The sequence below is a fragment of the Odocoileus virginianus genome, chromosome 6 (assembly GCF_023699985.2).
Source record: "Odocoileus virginianus isolate 20LAN1187 ecotype Illinois chromosome 6, Ovbor_1.2, whole genome shotgun sequence".
In the NCBI taxonomy this organism is placed as follows: Eukaryota; Metazoa; Chordata; class Mammalia; order Artiodactyla; family Cervidae; genus Odocoileus; species Odocoileus virginianus.
The window spans coordinates 87,756,359-87,771,946 of NC_069679.1; the positions used below are offsets into that span (position 1 = coordinate 87,756,359).

The 15,588-nt window shown below is 49.1% G+C and overlaps 1 protein-coding gene across 13 annotated transcripts in view; it reads right to left on the bottom strand.

Moving 5' to 3' along the window:
• Positions 1 to 15,588, bottom strand: part of EFCAB11 (EF-hand calcium binding domain 11) — a 163,857-nt gene that overhangs the window by 117,932 nt on the left and 30,337 nt on the right. Inside the window, exon 6 of one of the 13 annotated variants that reach the window (XM_020900231.2) lies at positions 5,724 to 6,195. The exons of 11 other annotated variants lie outside the window; for them this stretch is intronic. In XM_020900231.2, coding sequence (XP_020755890.2) covers positions 6,015 to 6,195 — 181 coding nt within the window. In that variant the 3' untranslated portion in view covers positions 5,724 to 6,014. Of the gene's footprint in view, positions 1 to 5,723; positions 6,196 to 14,871; positions 15,461 to 15,588 lie in introns of those variants that run through there. One more of the 13 variants, XM_020900238.2, reaches the window with a different exon arrangement.

Below are 15,588 nucleotides of genomic sequence, written 5' to 3' on the forward strand. Positions count from 1 at the left end.
TGCCACGGAGCAGCGAAGCCCGTGCACCACAGCTACTGAAGTCAGCACACTCTCAACTCTGTGTTCCACAAGAAGGAGTCCTCGACCCCAGCAAGAGAGCAGCCCCTGCTCACCACGTCCAGACAAAGACCCAGGGCAACCAAAAATAAACAACAAACGATTTTTTTAAATGAGGAAGACTAAGGCTGAAGCTGAAGCTCCAAAACTTTGGCCACCTGATGCAAAGAGCAAACTCACTGGACAAGACCCTGATGCCTGGAAAGATTGAAGGCAGGAGGAGAAGGAGACGACAGAGGATAAGACGGTTAGATAGCATCACCGACTGGATGGACGTGAATTTGAGCAAACTCAGGGAGAGAGTGGAGGTGAGAGGAACCTAGTGTCCTGCAGTCTATGGGGTCGAAAAGAGTCGGACACGACTGAGTGACTGATCACGCATGCACCCTTCAATGTCCACTGTATCTCTCCAGCAAACATGTGGGCTGCTCAAACCCCTAAGGAAACTAACAAACCAAGACGAGAGCTGATAAGGTGTAGCTCAGTGCTGTTGAGGGGTTAGCGTTACCCAAATGCAGACTTAGCTCCAAACACCGGGAGACCTAGGAATCTGAAGTTCCTTAAGATTTCCTTAGCATGGCAACGCCGTCTCCTTAAATTTCTGTATTGCTGTCTTTATTGAGATTTCTGTACATTAATATGTGCTTTTTTTCCCCCCCCAATATGACCTATTTTCCCAATGGGACTGAAGGGGGGAAAAATCACAAATGCATTTAAGGAAGCAAGAATATTTAAATTCTCCCAAATTTTGTCATACATGTTTTTGTGCTTTCTATTTGAGATGAAGATAAAAAACCTGTGTGCATGATTAATTGTCATGATGAAAGAATACGAGGCAGTTGCTTAAGAGACGAGAACAACAAAGGAATAAACTACTGCAGGCATCACCAGGGCTGGAATGACACTGCTATGTGTACTCCGTTTCCATGGCAACTAGCGATGGGAAGATGAATGTTTCATAGTCACTCTGCTCCGCGGTACACGTCTATAAATCAAACTTACATAAAGAGCACAAGATTTCTGCTGTGGGCTGAACGTAGAGCCGGTTTATTTTCCTGTTACTGTATAATTATGGAAAAGAAGCACAGAACAATGAGGTCATTCTGAGCGGGGAACAAACTCAGAAATTACTGACACACCTGCAGAACGCCATTCATCTCGCAGGAAGCGAGAGGCAGGCAAGGCGGTCGGTGGACGGAAACCCAGCCCGTCTTGGTCGCAGGCTTCCAGGCACCGACCTGCTCCGGCTGGCGGCTGCGAGTGACGTGCCTGGCCTGGGCTCCCCACCTTGCTCTGTTCGAAACAGACACAGGGGCAACTTAATCTACTGCCTGCCATGCCCTACAGGTTTTCATTCTTACAGACGGGGCAGAAACAGTACTCCATGTTTAGTATGAAAGTTTACTGAGGCTGAACAAGCATGCACTTGCTCTTAGTTACACCCAAAATGGCTCATCTTGCAGACGTGAGGATATAAGAACAATGCTTTGGCATTGAATTGGGAGCCAGGAGACCCGAGTCTTGACCCAGGTCTATGTAACCTTGGGTAAGCCATGAAGTTCGTGTGGCCTCCATTTTCTTAGCGATCGTGTAAATGATTTTTAAAGTCTCTGCCAATATCTGCTTCCATGAGTCTGTATCTCAAAAACTCAAAGATGTGACTCAATCAGATCTAACCAGAGATATTAGTTGCGCTATTCATATGTGTGTGTGTGTGTGTGTGTGTGTGTGTGTGTGTATACACTTACGCCAGCAGTCTCCAACCTTTCTGGCACCAGGGGCCGGTTTCAGGGAAGACAGTTCTTCTTCCATGGGCCAGGGAAGGTGGAGGCATGGTCTCAGGGTGATCCAAGCATACAACCTTTACTCTGCACTTTTACTTCTATTACTAACACATCAGCTCCACCTCAGATCATCAGGCATTAGATCCAGGAGACTGGAGACCCCTGCTTTACACAGTTACACTTTTTAATTCTATACTGGCTAAAACACCTAAGTAATAGCATTTTAGGATTACCATTGCACTGAAGCTTGCTTCTGACTTCTGTCAATCTTTCAAACACAGAATATGCTCTGGAAAACTGAATGGTATCATCAGAGTTTTAAACGCATAAGAAAATTGTTACAGATGATCCTAGGACTGATTTTCTTAACATTCTAAACAATATTTAAATTTTAATAATCTTCCTGTCACCTAGATAAGGGCTGCCTGTCAATTCCTGCCCCTTGGAGTCTGCAGCGCTCAGAGACAGGGTGGGGCTTTCCTGGACTTCATCTCTGAAGAGTCATGCTCAATACAATCTGTGGAACAAATAAATGGATGGACGAGCAGACTCTTAGTAACACCTTTGCTGCACCTTTCAGAAATCTTTCCCCAGTCTTACATGTTTAGGCAGATTCAGAGCAACACATAAATATCCCCAGGACAGACAGACACATATCTGAAAACCAGATATAACTATACGAGTCTCTCCTTTGTGGGTCTATGAGCCTACAAAATCCTTGTGACACTTTATAACCAGGAAATAGCTTTGCTTTAGTGGAGCACGAGGCAGTATCAGACACAGAGAAGAGCTTGTGTCCTGAGGCTCTGGCTAAAGTTCAGGGGTATCGTGGCGGCTCAGAAATAATTGAGACCCAGTGTCTGCCTCAGGGGAGGAAAGTGTAGGGAAAGCAAGACCCAGCAGCACTCGCTACTTCCTCTGGAGCTTACACCAGCTCAGGAGAAGACTTGGCCACCCCACTGCACAAGCTGAGATCACTGAGCTATCAAGGGTTGATACAGGGCTTCCCCGGCGGGTTCAGCGGTAAAGAACTCACCTGCCCATGCAGGAGACACAGGTTCCATCCCTGGTCCAGCAGGATCCCACGTGCCCTGGGGCAGCTCAGTCCACGCACAGCAGCTCCCGAGTCTGAGTCTGAGCCCGGGGGTCACGGCCCCTGAGCCTGTCCCTGGGGTCCGGAGCGGCCCCTGAGCCTGTCCCTGGGGTCCGGAGCGGCCCCTGACCCTGTCCCTGGGGTCCGGAGCGGCCCCTGAGCCTGTGGTCTGGGGTCCGGAGCAGCTCCAGAGCCTGTGGTCTGGGGTCGGGAGCGGCACTTCTGGAGCCCGCGCTCTGAAACCAGAAGCCCCTCACGGAGAAGCCTGAGACCCGAGACTAGAGGGCAGCGCCCGCTCGCTGCGACCAGAGAAAAAGCCTGCACACAGCAACCAGGACGCAGCACAGCGAAGGTAAACTCGTGTGAAAACAGAGAATGGACACTGTGAGAAATGGAGGGCTTCCGTTTTCAAAAGACCTGCTGGGGGGTTCTGAATTTCCTGATTTCCTGAACTGATAGGCAGCCCTCATCGAGGTAACAGGAAGATGATTCAAATTTTAACACTTTTTCCATTATAAAAATGAGTTCTAGCAGGTATATCATTTTGATGTTTTCATGAATGTTTCTAAACAATGTACTTTGAAATCAGAATCACTTCTTATTCGTTTTCATATAATTCTCTTGATGCTCTTCATCACACATTAGTGATCAGAAATGAGATGTAATTCCCCAATCCCTGCCTGCAAGACCTGAGCAGGATCTTACTGTAAGTTGAAGAGAGTTTTGCCCTAACCCATGGATTGTGCAGGAATGGACTGCTCTTGCGTTTGACTGACTGTAGATGGGTTGTGGTGTGGTGTATCTGAAGGCTACTGAATGCAACTTACAATGCTTAATAAAAATCTTTACTCTTTCAGTATAAAAAAAAAAAGAGTTCTAGGATTATCTGTTTAAAATGTGGGTTTGTTTACTTGCTTTTGTTTCTTTTACTTTTTAAAACTCTGATGGTTTCATTAAGTTTTCTACCACATATTCAATGACTGAAACAAGCCAGAAGAAAGCTTCAATGTGATGATAAGATCCTAAAACACTGTTAATTAGGTGCTTTACCCAGGACAGTAAACAATCTGCCTGCAATGCAGGAGACCCAGGTTCAATCCCTGGGTCGGGAAGATCCCTTGGAGGAGGAATCCCCTGGAGGAGGAAATGGCAGCCCACTCCAGGATCCTTGCCTGGAAATCCCTTGGACAGAGGAGCCTGTGGGCCTGGGGCCACAAAGAGCTGGACATGACTGAGCGACTAACACGTGGCCAGGACAGAAGTCAGAAGCGCACCTGTGTGAGCTGTGTACGTTTAAGAGCGCACACGTGCGGGAACTCCCGGGGGGTCCAGGGGTCAGGACGCGGCGCGTTCACCGCTGGGACCCAGGTTCAATCCCCGGTCAGGAACTAAGATCCCCAGAGCGAGAACAGCACAGAACACCTTGGTTAGGTCTGCCGGCCAGCGCCGCGCGCTGAGCTCCTGACTCCGGGCCTCCCTGCTCACTGAGGGCACCTCGGGACACGTTCAAGCAGCAGACTGTCCTTCCACCGAATCCTCTGTGCAAAAACCAGAGTTAGGAACAAACACAGACCCTAAAAAACACAGGATCGCATTTTTTTGTTAAGTCGTAATAATACAACACAATATTTCTTAAATCTCCCGGGGGGGCACATGCGGTCATCTCCTTTCCCAGTCCACAGCCAGCAGGCTGAGGGTCACCCTCGGGTGGACCCAGCTGTTACAAAGCCATGCCGTCTCCAGCAGGCGAATCCTACGGGAGCCAATGACATCTTCATGTAAGTTCACCGCAAATGGATTCTGCTGCCCATCAAAGATATTTAGTTTGGTGTGTAAGCTCAGAAGATGCAGTAATTTGGGCACACATTTTTGGCATGAATTCTTCAAAAACTAACAGAATAATGTTTATTAAGAAAGCCTCCAAGTTAACCTCCTCACCTTCCAATTCATTTCTTAACAGAGTTTCTAGCACCACCAACTGGTTAAAGAAATCAACGACAAATGTGCTTGGTTCTCAAGCTGCTCTGTTCATGAAAAGAGGGATCATATATACATATTTCACATTTAATTTGTGGTAAAGTAATTAATTTCAGTCACTAAATAAAATCAAAAATGCCTTTCCTTGTCAGTCAAATAAAAAATAATCCACTTTGGCTTTTTCACTTAAGAAGGCATATTTTACTTAGTAAGTCACTAGAGAAAACTAAATCTACCCACTAAAGCTAATTTGATTTATTCTACCGTAAGCTCACACTCAAAAAGCAATGACTAAAAAAAACTACAATGAAAATGAGAAACTAAGATAGCAAACTAAATGGTATTGAGTAGTATGTGCGCCTACAGTGTCTACCTAGGACATTAATTTAATTTGAAATAAAAACGATTGAGGAGATAATGTAGGTAGTTTCACATTTTAGAAAATCTGGGCTTTTTCTACCACGATTCCTGGCTCAGAGATGAACGCTGCCATGTGACATGTGAATATCCACTGTCATTGATCTTTTCCTCCTTTGACTTGAACCACATCTAGCAACAGATGGTGTACAGAGTGCCGCTGAAGCCTAGGGCTTCAAATCTGACCGCCGTGCAATGAGTCAGTTTGTGAAACTAAGCAGGACTGAAGCACTGTCCAGTTACTCTTTACCCCAGAACAACCAACTTGCCGGTACAAGTTGTCTATGAAAAGTACATGCAGCCACTTGTTGCCAGAATGAATGTAACCGGCAGAATGAATGGCACCACACTGTAACAGATTTGGTCGCTAAAAGTAACCTTTCTATGAGACAATGTAAGAGAGAGAAAGTTCCATCCAGTTTATTAAATTTGACCCTGAGAGCAGAGTTCTGTCAAACGCCTTCTGAGAGAGTTTAAAACTAGTGCAATGAGTTTATGATGACAGCAGTTAAATCTCTCCACAAACGTGTAGTCGGGTTTGCAGTTTTTAAAGCCGCCGACTCCTAAGTCTGCAGTGGAAAGTCCAGTAAAGCAGATAAGGACCGCGCCGCCCCACCCGGCTCGACCGCACTTTCCGCATGCCCACTCTGATCTCACTCTGCTCCCGCGCTCATTTAGTTACTCATTCACTCGCTCAGGTATCTGTTGAAAACTCTCTCTCCAGCAAACACAGCGCAAATTCTGTCAACAGGGCAGCAGACACAGGACTCTTTCTCTGTCTCCCCTTCTCCGTGGATGAGAGCCTTGACATGCTGTCCCGAGGCAGAGAAGACTCCCATTTGAAACCATGAATGGGGCACCAGGAATCTTGACAAGAGGAAGACTTAGGTTAAGAAAAACATTTTGAAACTTTTAATTGTTGCTTCTAAATTCATTCTTTGGCAGATGCAGAGAACGGACACATGGACACAGTGGGGTGAGAGGAGGGTGGGACGAACCGGGAGGTTAGGATTGATGCGTAAAACGGGCGTGCACAGTGTGGGGAGCTCAACTCAGCGCCCTGCGGTGATGGAGAGGGTGGGATGGGGGTGGAAGGGAGGCCCCAGAGCGGGGGGATGCATGTGCACCCACAGCTCACGCAGCTTGTGGTACAGCGGACGCTAACGCCGCACCGCAAAGCAGTTACACTGCGATATAAAATTTTTTTAAAAAGGGATAAGGAACGAGGAGTAAAACATCATTTGCCTAAGTTATAATAATCACTCATAGGTATAAAAATCACGTATAGGTATAAAAAATAAACACGTTGTTTAACGTGATCCTTAAATGATAAATGTAAGTATATTTAGACATTTTAACTGTAAATTCTTTCCACTATTATTGGACAGCAGTATTCTGAAAAAAAAGCACAATTTTGAGGTGTAACAAAAACATTAACAAGTACTAGCAACATGACTGCCCTCAAATTAAAGAAAAAAAATTGATTACATGTCAATTTACTATGATTTTTCTTTTTTTAAGCAAAAGACAAAATAATTGAGAAGTCAGTCCAGTTTGGCTTGAGATTAGCAATAAAGGCACTCAGCTTTTTCTGTAGAAGGATAGGCATAAAGCTGACACCGAGGATCTCTGCACCAATTCAGTAAGGCAGCTGTTTAATGAACGGGAATCGCTGTCTTGGCACAAAAGATGGGGTGGGGGAGCGGGCCTCGAGGGGAGACTCCCCGGGAGGAGCGCTGGACGCCCTGGGAAGCTGACAAGAACCAAAACCCGGAAAAAGGGCAGAAGGCGGGCTGGAGGGACTGCGGTTGGGGAAGCAGATTTCTAGGCTGGGGAGACTGAATGAATCTGCAGTCAGCCATGGAAGTTATAAACTGGAGAGGGGGTGACTGGCAGAGAAAGGTCTTAGAAGGAGGGGAGAGGATGATACAGGAACAAATCAGAGGCACTAGAAAAAAGAAAAAAAAAAACTAGAAATAAGAGTTGAAGGAAGATAGAAAACTCTGGAGGTGAACAGGGAGGCAAAAAGGAAACGTAGGCAGAGGTCGTGACCCTGCCCATGAAGCAGGCGGCAAGGTCCCCGGCCATGCACAGCTGCGGGACAGGTTTACTATGTGACAGAGCAGTGAGACGCTAATGGACAGGCTCGGGGTGTCCCACCGAGAAGAGCTCTGCGTCTCACCCAAAGGGTCACAGCTAGCGCAGATTGGGGGGGGCACCCGTGCCAGGTCTCTGCCATCCCGAAACAGGGAGCTGAAGGCAGATGAGCTCAAGGTCTCCTGGGAAGCAACAGGGCCACGACAAGCTTGAGTGACAGGCACCCCCGATTCCAGCAGGAGAAGGAAACGCATCCTGGAATCACACAGGAGTGGGGCTGGAGAGCTGGGCACAGAAGGTGGGTCTGGATGCAGCCTCCGCCCGGCCAGGGAGCACCGCTCCACGCTGGGCAGGCCGTCAGGGGGCCCACGGCGAGCAGCTGGGGTCACAGCGTGTCCCGGGAGCTGCACACGAGGTTCGGGGGTCACTGGGACACGCCGCCTGCTGGGAGAAGGGGAGGGAGGGTACTGACTGCGGCGTGCGTGCCTAGCAGAGGAGGTCAGTGCAGCGCAGAGAAGACAGAGGGCGGGCTCGCTGCAGCTCTCAGGCTGGCGAGGAGCCGCTCCAGGGACCAGTGCGCACTCGAGAGCGCGCGGGCCAGGACCGGGCCGGGCCAGGACCCGGGGGCAGGGGAGCTCAGCCCAGCGCCTGGGTGTTAAGTGAACACAAGGAGGGGAGGTGATGCCAGCACCCTTGGGGCTTAGTTGCAGCTAAAGCGGACAGCGGCGGGGGTGGAGGACACAGCGTGGGCGGGAAGAGGGAAGACGGGGCAGCAGCCACGGTCACCACCAGGAGCCAGTCGGGCAGGGGCAGGGGCTGAAGCGCCTCCTGACGAAGGCCAAAGAGGAGAGCGAAGACCCCAGCTTAAAGCTCAACACTCAGAAAACAAAGATCCTGGCATCCGGCCCCATCACTTCACGGCAAACAAATGGGGAAATAGTGGAAACGGTGGCAGACTTTAATTTCTTGGGCCCCAAAATCACTGCAGACAGTGACTGTAGCCATGAATGACATTAAAAGATACCTGCTCCTTGGATGAAAAGCTATCAAACCAAGACAGTGTATTAAAAAGCAGAGACATCACTTTGCTGAAGTCACATAGTCAAAGCTATGGATCTTCTAGTGGTCATGTATGGATGTGAGAGTTGGACTATAAAGAAGGCTGAGTGCCAAAGAATTGCTGTTTCTCCAACTGTGGTGTTGGAAAAGACTCTTGAGAGTCGCTTGGACTGCAAGGAGATCTAACCAGTCCGTCCTAAAGGAAATCAGTCCTGAATATTCATTGGAAGGACTGATGCTGAAACTGAAGCTCCAATACTCTGGCCACCTGATGCAAAGAACTGACTCATTGGAAAAGACTCTAATGTTGGGAAAGACTGAAGGTGGGAAGAGAAGGGGACGATAGAGGATGAGATGGTTGAATGGCATCACTGACTCAATGGACATGAGTTTGAGCAAACTCTGAGAAATAGTGAAGGGCACGGAAGCGTGGAGTTCTGCAGCCCACGGGGTCACAAAGAGTCGGACACGACTGAGCGACCGAGCAACGACAAAGCTGGCCCCGGGACCGTACCATTCTTAGTTCAGTGGGGAGGAGGGAATGGTGAGTGACTGGCAGGAAGGAGCGGCCGTGATGGCTAACGTTATTAGCACCTTTCCTGCCTCTCCTGGCGTCAGCTCAGGAACACGCAGGGTGAGGACAAGCGTCAGAACGAAGAGGTGCCCTGGGAAGCCTGTGGCGCCTTGAATTCCTATTTTGCCCAGATCTTCTCCAGCAGCAGTTTGCCACCAAGCAGGGAAAACAAGCAGACAATATGGACAAATTGGAAACAGTAAAAGATGACGCTAAATGCACTGCAACTGCTCAGAAGTGTCTTGCAAGTGAATCAAAGTATAATCCTGTCTTATAAAGAGACAATCAGGAATTCAGTTTAGCACTCCCACCCCAGCTAAGATGATAAAAATTCTGTCATCGATTTTAAATATTTTTAGCTTTTCCATTTGATTTGGCAAACTCTTTTGCTATTGTGGTGTAATTCCAAGGCAACATGCAAAACACATGGGTTTCCAGCAAAGCAACCTGATCTGGAATGCCTGCTACCATTTCCCGTGATAAAATGCTGCATCCGCTGCCTTTCCTACATTTTTGTAAACAGTTATTTTCATTTATGTGCAGATGGGCTTCTCTGGTGGCTCAGTCGGTAAAGAATCTGCCTTCAGTGCAGGAGACCTGGGTTCGATCCCTGGGTCAGGAAGATGCCCTGGAGAAGGAAATGCAACCCACTCCAGTATTTTTGCCTGGGAAATCCCATGGACAGAGGAGACTGATGGGTTATAGTCCATATGGTTGCGAAAGAGTCAGACATGACTTAGCGACTAAACCACCACCACTAATCAAACAAAATCTCAAATGTTACAATCCCAACCTAACCAATTCATGTGCACAGGGGGAAGAGCTCTATAATCGTGCAGCTGGTTTCCAGAACACTCCTGGGCAGAGCGAACATGCCCCGCCTCCTCTGGTCATAGGGAGGCCAAGGAACGCCTGGTCCCTGCCCTCAGGGGTTATGCTGTGAGAGGAGAGAGGGAATCTACCAGTGATTAAGAGCCCAAGCAAACTTGGGTCCCTTACTCACCAGCCAGCAGCATCAAGCTCCCTGAGATTTATTGTTCCAACATATTTTTGTTTATTTGGCTCTGCTGGGTCTTGGGTGTAGCATGGGAACTCTCAGTTGTGGCACGTGGGATCCAGCGCCCTGACCAGGGGTTTAACCGGGGCTCCCAGCAGTGGGAGGGCAGAGTCTCAGCCTCTGGACCACCAGGGAAGTCCCATCTCCAAGCTTTCAAATGCAGACGGAGAGAGCCTAACCCAGGAGGTGCCTCAGAGGATTCCCTCAGTACAGGGTCTGGTACCAGGAAATACTCAACAAACGGTACCTGCCAGTGTGACCGTGGTTACTATTACTAGACGCATCACTGTGGCAAGTGTGATGGGAGCTCTAAGGAAGAAACAAGAAATGTTGTGGGCTGGAGTGGTCAGAGCAGGCTCCACAGAAGAGAGAGTTCAGCTAAGTCTGTAGGAATGGATGCTGTTTAGACATTTGGAGGGGAGGGGAAGATGGAGAGGTCGGAGGCGGAGAGGAGAGGGCAGCGGACGAGACGAGGCTGGATCAGGATACCGCCAGCAAGTCAGAACAGTGGGACGGAGTCTTTAATTTGGCAACGCCAGGTCTGGGAGTTGGGGAGGGGGAGGACTCCCATGTCAGGCTAAGGAGTCATGGTGTCACCCAGCAGGAGGTGAAGTTACTGAGGTCAAGAGGTAACATTCAACAGTAATGCTAACTTGCTCTCACTCCAAAGTGGAATGAGATGGGTGGCCCAGGGATTAACGTGCATATGGATCCCCCAGAGATCACAGTAATGTAAACACACCAGACTCAGTGCGTTTGGAGTCAAACCCAAGATTGGGCCCTGCCAACAAGCTGCCTAGTCCTGATGTGGCTGCTCTCTGCGGCTCTGGGTGACAAGGATGCATCTCCTCAGGGAAGCCTGATGGGAGAGGAGGCATGTGTAGGATGCAGGTAGACAAGATGGCTAGACATCATCTGTGAGGTCACAAATGCCCAGGTCATGCTTGTTGTAGTTGAAAACACAGTATTAGAAACCTTTGGTCTTGATTTTTAAGGCTGTCTCTAAGGGGGACAACTGAAACTCTGAAGTGAAACTTTTAATTCTGAACCTTTTTAATTGGTGCCATCTTTTTTTCTTTACTTATTTACTGGGCTGTGCCGGGTCTCAGCTGCAGCACACGGGATCTTTGACCTTCACTGTGACACGTTTGTATTTTTTTTTAGGGGCGACATGCGGGATCTATTTCCCCGACCAGGGACTGAACTCTCCCCCTTGCACTGGGAGCATGGAGTCTTAGTCACTGGACCACCAGGGAAGTCCCTTTTGAGGACATCTTAAACAATGTTAATTTAAATATTTCCTGTAAAATGTAAATTTATTAAATACAAGCTTTTCTTATCTTATAAATGCAACACACAGAATTGTCAAAATTCTCACCCAGAAGTTAGCTGTCATTCTCACCCAGAAGTTAGCTGTCTATTACAAGAGAAAAATGTCAGAGAGGGATTCTTCTTTTCTTTGAAGGAAAATAGCATGAATACACTCACAAGATGCGCCTATCACCAACTGCAAGGACGACCGAGAGGGTGAGCAACGTTCGGCCATAAGAAAGAAACCGTGGCAGCGGTTTCGCAGGTGACAGCTGGATTAAAGGAAAAATGGCCCTCGCATCATTACAGCGAGAACAGTGTATCCAACCACATATGCAGATGAGCAGTTGGAAACGTTGACCATAACACTTGTTATACTGACACCTCAAAACCGAAACCCAGGCTTGGAGAGCTGTCAAGCCCAGTAATTTTCTCTCGAGAGCTGTCTCTGTCACACTGACAGACCACATCTGTATTCACGCAGTGGTGGACTCTGAATGCTGTCTGGGATATGCAGAGAAAATCAAGGAGATGGCATGCCACCCTCCGTGATGGATAACCCCACCGTTGGGTTCTGGAATGAGAAGAGCTGCCAGGACGTTCGGCACAGCCCCCTCCAGGCAGAGACGTGGAGGGTACGGGCCAGAGAGCTTCGGCGACTCGTGGAAGGAGGGGCAAGAGGCGGGGCGGGATGAGACTCCCATCTTCTGCTCCCCTGGCCTGGCGCTGACCGCACTCTGCGGTCCACCCAGGGTCCTGACCCCAGCCCTGGCGCTTTCTACAACACGCGAGCTTGATATAGCACTGGGGGGGCGTTCAGTGCACAAAGCAAAAAAGGCAGACTAAGAAGTGTGTTCACTACATAAGCTGCTCATTTACATCAAGTCTAGTCACCTGCTTGACATGCGTGTAACGTGCTCTGAGAGTCTGAGGCTGTGCACCCCGCGTGCGCCTGCTCGTTTCAAGCTCTTTCTCTAAAACTGGATATAACTGATGCATACAAATACCTATGTGTAAGCATAGAGAAGATATCTATGACAGATCAGAGTTTGAAGAGACACACACGTGTTAACATGTATCTGTCTCTCTGATCTACTTCACTCTGTGGGGTGGGCTCCAGGTCCACCCACAGCTCTACAAACGACTCAATTCCATTCCTTTTCATGGCCGAGTAATATTCCACTGTGTGTATGTACCATGTCTTCTTTATCCATTCGTCTGTTGGACACTGAGGCTATTTATGCATATTAACGCATGCAGGTGGAATCGAGAAAAATGGTACAGCTGAACCTATTTCCTGGGAAGGAACAGAGATGCAGACGTAGAGACGCAGGGGTAAGAGGAGGGTGGGATGAATCTGGAGATCAGGTTTGACATAAACACACTGTGTGTGTGTTAGCCGCTCAGTCGTCCCCAGCTCTTTGTGACCCCAGGGACTGCAGCCCTCCAGGCTCCTCTGTCCATGGGATTCTCCAGGCAAGAACACTGGAGTGGGTTGCTGTTCCCTTCTCCAGGGGATCTTTCCGATCCAGGGATCAAACCCGGGCCTCCTGTGTTGCAGGCAGATCTTCGCCATCTGGCCACCAGGGAAGCAGGTGCAAGGCCAGGTGTGAACCAGACAGCGACGAGGACCTGCAGCATAGCAGAGGGGGCTCACTGCGCTGCGACGACCCAGAGGCAGCGGTGGGGGCCCAAGAGGGCGGGGCACACATGTGACTGAGCCACTTCACTGCACAGCAGAGGGGCTCACTGCGCTGCGGCGACCCAGAGGCACCGGTGGGGGCCCAAGAGGGCGGGGCACACATGTGACTGAGCCACTTCACTGCACAGCAGAGGGGGCTCACTGCGCTGCGGCGACCCAGAGGCACCGGTGGGGGCCCAAGAGGGCGGGGCACACATGCGCCTGAGCCACTTCACTGCACAGCAGAGGGGCTCACTGCGCTGCGGCGACCCAGAGGCACCGGTGGGGGCCCAAGAGGGCGGGGCACACATGCGCCTGAGCCACTTCACTGCACAGCAGAGGGGCTCACTGCGCTGCGACGACCCAGAGGCACCGGTGGGGGCCCAAGAGGGCGGGGCACACATGCGACTGAGCCACTTCACTGCACAGCAGAGGGGCTCACTGCGCTGCGACGACCCAGAGGCACCGGTGGGGGCCCAAGAGGGCGGGGATATGGGCACACATGCGCCTGAGCCACTTCACTGCACAGCAGAGGGGCTCACTGCGCTGCGACGACCCAGAGGCACCGGTGGGGGCCCAAGAGGGCGGGGTACACATGGGACTGAGCCACTTCACTGCACAGCAGAGGGGCTCACTGCGCTGCGACGACCCAGGGGCACCGGTGGGGGCCCAAGAGGGCGGGTACACATGCGCCTGAGCCACGTCACTGCACAGCAGAGTGACCCAGCCTTACAGAGCAAGCACCTCCAGCGGGAGGAGAGGAGACAACTTCTCTTTCAGGGTTAAGAGGTGGTGGGCAGGCTGCCGGTGGGGTCAGGTTTCAACACCTGGGCCTTGACGGAAGAACAGTATTTGCATCTGGATGGGTTTAACATGATAGAGGGCTACAAAACCTGGACATTCAGAATGTGAAAGAGATTAAAAGCTTCTTCCAATCAAACAGTACATCCTTCTAACATGAACTAATTAGCTTAACTGAAGAAACCAAAATACCACCTTCTACTCGAAAATCTATGTAATGAAGTCATCAATCTTCTCTACTGGTTTCCTGGTCTGGTTTCTGAGCACCAATTCCTGCATCACCAATTCTCAAATTTACTGGTAAAAAGAGAGCATCTTCAAATGCAAGGATACAATTTTTGTTCATGAAGCAAAAGAACCCCCTGGGAAAACTTGACATTTTCTTAAAACAATTAGTGTATCAATATTTCTCTAGCTAGCTTTTGCATTTACTTTAAATTTTATTCATTTATTCTTGGTTGCACTGAGTCTTAGTTTCAGCACACAGGCTCCCAACTGTACCAGCTCTGTAGCTTGTGGCTGCGGACTGAGCTGTCCCTAATGCACGTGGGATCCTAGCTCCCTGACCAGGGATGGAACCCACAGCCCCAGCATTAGAAGGTGGAGTCTTCCCCACCAGGGAAGCCCCCTGGATTCTTAAGGTGCAGTTGTATTTACCATATTACATGTGAAAGTTCCCGGGGAAAAGAAACTCTGAGGTCAGTTTGAAAAGGTTATACATGTTCATACTCCCCATTCAGTGATCATGTGCAAGAAAAGCATCAGAAAATGGAATCTCTGGCAATAAAATTTTGAAACCAAAAAAACTGAAAGAAAACCCAAGGCATTATCATTGCAGAGAAGATGCAAAAACTCATGAAATAAAGACTGGAAACTCAAGAAGTCTAGTATTTAGTCATTACACTCACACACCAGGAATAGCTGGTTAACAGCTACCCATGTATAGTTACAAAGAATGAGATATGATTTCTAGCGTTTTTTAACTTTTCTATACACAAAAGTATGTGGATAGTTCAGATAGACAATCACATTCATCAAAGCAGGGCATAACTACTAACACCTGTGGTCTGGGGAAGCCACCTGACCCATTTATAAGTCATTCTGATGCAGGGAATAATGCCGGGGGAACTTCAGAGAGAGACTGTCCGAGAAAACGACACGATAAGTCAGCTGCCAACAGCAAGGACGTGCAGGACACGAAAGATCACGGTGAGGAGTAATTCTTTAGAAGAGGTGCAAACGACTTGAAAAAACATGCGATTTTTCTCCCTTAAAAACACGCTATCCTCCTCCTCCCCTCCGAGCTCCTTGGCTCTCTAAGACTCTCCCACTCGGCCCGTGAGCTCACTTCACCCCGGCTCGGGAGGCCAGTTTCTCCTCCCGTGGCTGTGACCTAAGGCGTACGCGAGAGGGTACACGTCACTCCCTTCGAAAACTGCGTTCCTGGGACTTCCCTGGCATCCAGTGGTTAAGACTTTGCCTTCCAGGGTAGGGGGCGTGGGTTCAATCCTGGGCTGGGAGTTAAGATCCCACATGCCTTGTGGCCAATAAACTAAAATATAAAAGAGAGGCATCATTGTAACACAGTCAATAAACACTTTAAAAACCAGTCCACATTTTAATAAAAATATTTAAAAAGTGAACAAAAATAAAATGGCATTCTTAAGCCCGTACCCCACT